The sequence below is a fragment of the Rhinolophus sinicus genome, linkage group LG16 (genome assembly GCF_036562045.2).
Source record: "Rhinolophus sinicus isolate RSC01 linkage group LG16, ASM3656204v1, whole genome shotgun sequence".
NCBI classification, from domain to species: Eukaryota; Metazoa; Chordata; class Mammalia; order Chiroptera; family Rhinolophidae; genus Rhinolophus; species Rhinolophus sinicus.
In genome coordinates, this window is record NC_133765.1 from 19,032,502 (window position 1) to 19,038,922 (window position 6,421).

At 51.0% G+C, this 6,421-nt stretch overlaps 1 protein-coding gene across 1 annotated transcript in view; it reads right to left on the reverse strand.

The window, feature by feature from the left end:
* Positions 1–3,951, reverse strand: part of SLC5A1 (solute carrier family 5 member 1) — a 57,024-nt gene extending 53,073 nt beyond the window's left edge. The window contains exon 1 of the mRNA XM_019754304.2: positions 3,626–3,951. Within this exon, the coding sequence (XP_019609863.1) occupies positions 3,626–3,760 (135 nt within the window). The 5' untranslated portion in view covers positions 3,761–3,951. The remainder of the gene's footprint in view (positions 1–3,625) is intronic.
* Between the last annotated feature and the right edge of the window lie 2,470 nt (positions 3,952–6,421).

Below are 6,421 nucleotides of genomic sequence, written 5' to 3' on the forward strand. Positions count from 1 at the left end.
TTAACACTCCTTCTGAAAATGGACAGCAATCCCCACTCTGCCCCAGGCAGGCATCCTGCAAACAGTCTGTCTGCACTATTCAGTAGGTGCTTCCTAGGGCATACATCGCAGCTCATGTACCCTGCCTCCTTCCTCCCTGCTGTTCACTCCCTGCAAATGGAAAGACACTGTCTCCATAAGCAAGGGATGCTCAAAGGAAAGCCTCACTTTATAAACCATGTCATTACATTTTCCTGTGCTCTCCACAACGAGAAGAGAATGATTTCACAATTGCAAGCCACAGCAGCCAAAGAAGCACAATTACTGATCCACATGTGTGTGTGTTTTTTTCTGAATGGAATAAAAGTATCACTAAGCAAGACGGAGGCATTTTAGAAGCTTAAGAAACTGGAACTGTTGGGCCTGGAGAAGAGGAGATCGAGTGAGGTCCACTGTCTTACGTAAAGTGGGACACGCTCACTCAGTCGCATAAGGCAGAGCCAGACACAACGGGAGAAGCTCCAGAAGGTTAGATCTGAGCTCAGAACCAGGAAGAATTTCCTCACTGTCAGAGCTGTCCAGAGATGGAGCTATTCGAGGGAAGCTTTGACAACTTGTCAAGATGCTTTTGTCAAGTGGTTTAAAGAAGAGACTTGAACATAGGATGGAAGAGGGTTGAACTAGATAAACCATAGGCCCTCAATTTATGAAAATGTGTGAGGAAAGAAGGAATTCAGCAACACGAGGATACTGCCACAGCAATGCAAGTGGTGATAAGGACCGTGGACAGGCTACTCCTGGAAAGTATCTTAGGGAGGGAGAAAGGCAAGGCAGTGCAGAGAACACTGCCCTGGGCATCACAAGACCTGAATTCTAGTCCCAGCTCTGGTGCTGACTCATCTGAGTGACTTCCGATCACCCTGTCTGGTCTTCATCTGTCAAATGGGAAGTTTGGGCTCCCGTAGGGGCCATTGCTGTTCAGGCCTCCAGTGATGTTATTAGTGCAAACAACTGCATAAGGCAGGGGTCCGTAAGTTTCTTCTGTTAAAAGGGTCAGGTGGTAGTTACTTTAGGCTTCGTGATATGTATATATATGATCTCTACCGCATATTCTTCTTGTTTTGTTTTGTTTTTTACAACCCCTGAAAAGTGTAAAAGCCATTCTTATGGGTCATACAAGAACAGGCTATGGGCCAGATTTGGCCCATGGAGAGTTGTTTAATAACTCCTGGCATATTGCAGAAATAATAAGGTCAGAGATGCAGCCTAAAGGGATATAAAATCCCCCAAGAAACAAACTGAGAGTTGGGGCAGGCGGGGAGAGGGAGGGATGGACATGCATACTGAAGAAGTAATAAGCTCGAGCCCCGATACGATTGAACGAGGCTGTATTGGAAAAGGATAAAACAGAACAAAATCATGTTGGAAGAAAGGGGGGTGGGGACAGAGGAACAATTAGCTGTGTCTTTTCTAAGTTGAGGAAGCACAATGGGCAGGATCCGTCGGTCTCTACAGTCCCGAGATCAAGTAGGAGTCAGGATGCCTGTCCCTGAACCAAGCCACTCTTGACGCTCCAGCAGAAAAAGAAAAAAAAAAAAAGGAATTCAAACTGGAAGAGATCCAGGAGTTTAAATGATCAGAGTCCAGAGGTGCTGATTAATCGGGAAAGACTAAATGTGGACAAATACTGGCAGGCACATTAAGTAGCATTTAGCAGGATAAGTGATTCTGATTCACAGATAATCAAAAAGGTAAACGCCATAATCAGCAGAACTGGCAGGGCTCAAATGCGATTGGTTAAGGGAATGGAGATAATTAGTGATTGTCTGGAAAACAGTGCAGCACAACTACCGTGTTTCCCAAAAAATAAGACCTAGCTGGACAATCAGCTCTAATGCACTTTTTGGAGCAAAAATTAATATAAGACCTGGTATTATATTATATTATATTATATTATGTTGTATTATGTTATGTTATAAAGATCCAGTCTTATAGTAAAATAAGACCGGGTCTTACATTCATTTTTGCTCCAAAAGACACATTAGAGCTGATTGCCCAGCTAGGTCTTATTTTCGGGGAAACACAGTAGCAAATGATAGATTTACGTGTTGGCTCCAGCACTTATAAGCTGGGGAAGGGTGAGAGGAGGAAGGCAGGCAAAGTGCCAAAGTACCTGGTGCCATGGAAAACCAAGAGTCAAGCTACCTAAGTTCCAAGAATAATTCCATAAATTGCAACCTCAGGCAAATCACAACCACATGGGGCTTCCATTTCCTCGTCTGTAAAATGGGGACTAGCATTCCTGCCCTCTCTGACTCACAGCTTTTTATCAAGATGTCCTACTCAATTGACCACTTTTGTCCATTTTACTTAAAAGGACAAAAATAATTCAGGGCCTCACTCACACCCTCGAGGACAAATGATAATAGTATTTTAAAAGACTCCTAGCATCTATAAAGAGCTTTCAGATTCATCTCTGCAAATCCTCACAACCTAGGTAAAACTGTACCCATTTTACACTTGAGTAAACTAAGGCTGAGGCAGGCTACCCAAGGTCCCATGGCAGAACTATGTCAAAGTTGGTACTAAACTTGAGAGTCCTGACTCCTAGTTGGACACTTCTGGGAAGCTGAGGGTGTTAGGAAGAGTCAGCCACAATGACCCCTTGTGACACTTGGGGAAGCTTTTAGTCACATCTGGATTCTGCAATTACTTTTTAAAAAAAAAAGTCGGCACTTCCTTTTATCCCTAAAAAATACTCTGTGGCTATGGAAGGGTTAATGTTCACCCTCTTCTCCTTCAAGTGAAAAGAGTTCAACCATCTGCTGGCACAGATGCCTCCTGCTCTGCCACGCTCCAAGAAAGCCTTTGAGAGTGGCTGGAATATTTGCACATTTAAAACACCTCTTCTAGTTACTGGGTGTGCCAGAGTCTGTCACAAGTGAAATTTCCAAGTTCCAGGCTGCTAAGAACAAGTTTCTCTGGTTTGGTGTGTCCCCAGAGTCCCAAGGAAGAGCCAGATGCATTTCCCTCTTCCCAGCACCAAGCCACCCTTGGGTCTTCCTCCTCCTCCTCCGCCTCTAGTCAGCTTTCCCAACTCACTCACTTCCGCCCCTGGGATCTCATGGTACAAGGCCATCAGGTCAGCCTTTCCCAGGAAGGGGACACCAGACAGCCCCCCACGACCGCAGGCTGCCCCACAGCACCTGCAGCCGGCAGAGGCTGTGTCCCTCCCCATCTACGCTGTTTCTTTTCCATCCAAAACTGGATGAGGAAGAGGAAGGACAGCAGTCACCTCGTCTGGGCTCATCTCCCAAGCTGGGGGACCCTCCCTGCAGCTACAAGCTGGCCCTCTCCTGCCCCCTCACACCATACCCCTCCGTCTCCAATCTCCCACCCTCCTTCTCTGCTCACAGGTTCCAGGTGTCCCTCTTTGGTGCTGGCCAGCACCCCTCTCACTTCTGCGCATCTTTGCTTGCCCTCCTCGCCTCCTCTGTGCCCCCCAACTCCTCTTAAGCATTTCCAAGTCGTTTCCGCTGAACTCCCCTCCTCGGGGTTTACCCAGGCCCTTGCTCCTCGGTGGCCCCTCCTTGTCGGTGCCGCTGGCCCTCGCCCCCTCCGCGAGTGTCCCAGGGCCCCTACATACCCACAGCCCGACAGCCATCACCACCACGAAGTAGATGACGATGACAGAGATGTCGGCCGCATTGCGGATGCGCTCGTGGGACGCGAGGGGCGCGTCGGTGACAGGGGTCGAGGGGCTCCAGGTGCTACTGTCCATGGCGGCGGCGACGAGGCGTCCCTCCCACCCAGGCCGCTCGCTCTTTATACGGCCTCCGGGTTAATGATCAGCCCCGAGGTAGGGCACCCGCGAAGTCTGGGCAGCCGGGCGGTGATGCGGGACCCCTGTGCTGAGCCGTCGGAGACCAGCTCTGGACGCGGTGCGCGGAATGAGGAGCCAGCGGAGCTGCTGGCGGGGCGGAGGCGGGCCGGCAGGTAAGGGCTGACCCGCTGGCGGGGAGGGGCCGGCTAGGGGGTGGTGCCCGCCTGGCACAAAGGCTCGCTGTAGGAGGACAGCGGGCACTGGGCCGGGACTCCTGGCCTGCCACCGTGGGGCCACACCAGGCAGAGCGGGAGTGGATCCGTGGAGGAACCAGGCTGCCCGGGCCGGGTACTTAGAAGCTGCAGATCACCTGCCACTTGCCCTTGGACGGGCGCCACGCCCTCTGGGACCTGGCTTCTCCACGTGTAAAACGGGTGCAGGACTGTTCCCAGGAATTAGCCAAGTTCTTGGTCTCCGTGGAGAACATTCTGGGGAGGACTGGAAGTTTTGGATGTTGCTAGTAAAAGCTCAGTACAATTGCCATCTCGTGCCTACGGGATAACCACCCTCCCACCCACCCACCCACATTTCTGACTCCCCCTCCACAGCCTGCAGTCCTAGGGGGCACTGTTAACCCACAAGGAGGAAGAAACTGAGAGGGAGAGGGGGTCCCACTGGGAGCTATTTCCTGGCCCAGTGCATCACCTACTAATGTGACCTGGGGCTCTTCCAAGGCAAGCAAGAGCGGACATAAACAGAGAATCCTTTCCAAGGAGCTCATCAAACCCTTTGCCTTCCTGGGGATTTAGCCTGCCCATCTGGAAACACATGTCTAAGCTGATGTTGTCTGATGTCGGGGCTCAGAACAGAGATGGCTGAGAGAGTAGGGGCAACTCATTCAAGGTCACACAGTGAGCCAGTGACAAAGGTGGCTCTGCAGCCCAGGCCAGGGCAGGCCTAGTTCAGAGGACAGTTGGGTGATGCTCTCAGGGGCTGGTGCCAGGCCGGCCATCGAGCAGCCACTTTTGGAGAGGGGAGACTTCCTGGGGTGATAAGGTGCAGAGAAGAGAAGGACCACGCAAACCTGTTCTGCGTCAGGCCCTCCATGCCCATCACCAGACAACCACCCACAGCCCAAAGGCCAGCAGCCTGTCCCTTTGCACCTTGCTGCTTCTGAGGTCCACTCCCCTCCTCCCAGAGCTTGCTCTTCCCACTGAGGCTGCAGTCCTGCCCGTTTCCCCACCCACCCGCTCCCAGAAGAGGAAACTATATAAGGCTATGTCCAGGGCCCATTATAGTACCTGACCACAGGGAGTAAGCATTCTCCTTCTGGGGAAGCTGGAAGCAGGGACTCTTCAGTGTGGATGTCTCCACCGCTTGGAGCAACTCACCTTCTGTCCGTGTCCATTCATTCCCACAAATCTTTTTCATCTGGCTCTGTGCCAAGCAGTCCCTGCCCTCAAGCAACTTCTGGTCTGATCTGGAGGTGAGTCCACCCACAGGAAAAGTCCAGCCCTGAACCCCAAGCTATAGGCAGCCAGCCAGTGCCACGTTCCAAAAGTGAAGTCTGTGGAAATGAGCAAATCCCAAAAGTGAGCAGGAGGGAGGACTGGAAGTGCTAAAGGACCTCAAAGGATGGACAAAGGCATCCTTTGATCTTTCTAAGACAGCAGAACACGGGTGGCCTGAGGAGGAAAGGGATAGTGGCCAGCAAGAGAGAAGAAAAATGCATGCATGCATTCATTCTTGCAGCAAAAGAGCAGCTTCTGTATGCCAGGTCATGTGCACCAACCCTGGGGATACAAGGGCGTCCAGCCTGCTGGGGGAAGACAGACCATTATCAAAGGTGAGACAAATACCTATAAACTGGGCCGGCCCGGTGGTTCGTGGTTGGAGCACATCCTCTCAACCACAAGGATGACAGTTCGATTCCTTGAGTCCTGCAAGGGATGGTGGGCAGCACCCCCTGCAACTAAGGTTGAACATGGCACCTTGAGCTGAGCTGCCTCCCAGATGGCTCAGTTGGTTGGAGCGCAGGGTTTCAACCACAGGGTTCGATTCCTCAACTCCCGCAAGGGATGGTGGGCAGCGCCCCCTGCAACTAAAATTGAACATGGAACCTTAAGCTGAACTGCCGCTGAGCTCCCAGATGGCTCAGTTGGTTGGAGTGCGTCCTCTCAACCACAAGGTTGCCGGTTTGACTCCCGCAAGGAATAGTGGGCTGTGCCCCCTGCCAACTAGAAAAGGGCAACTGGACCTGGAGCTGAGCTGCGCCCTCCACAAGTAAGACTGAAAGGACAACAACTTGAAGCCTCCACAACTAAGGCTATTGTGGACAACACCCTCCACAACTAAGATTGAAAGGACAGCAACTTGAATTGGAAAAAGGTCTTGGAAGTACACACTGTTTCCCCAATAAAGTCCTGTTAAAAAAAAAAAAAAAGAAAGAAAGAAAGAAATATCTTTACAAAAAAAAAAATACCTATAAACTCAGCATTGTGATATGTGCTTTGAAAGAGAAGCACTAATGCTCTAAATGCCTAGCAAGGATTTTGACCTGGGGATGAGTGAGGTTGGAGGAAGGCCTGGGAAAGTTCTAGTTTGAGCAGGGCCCTGAAA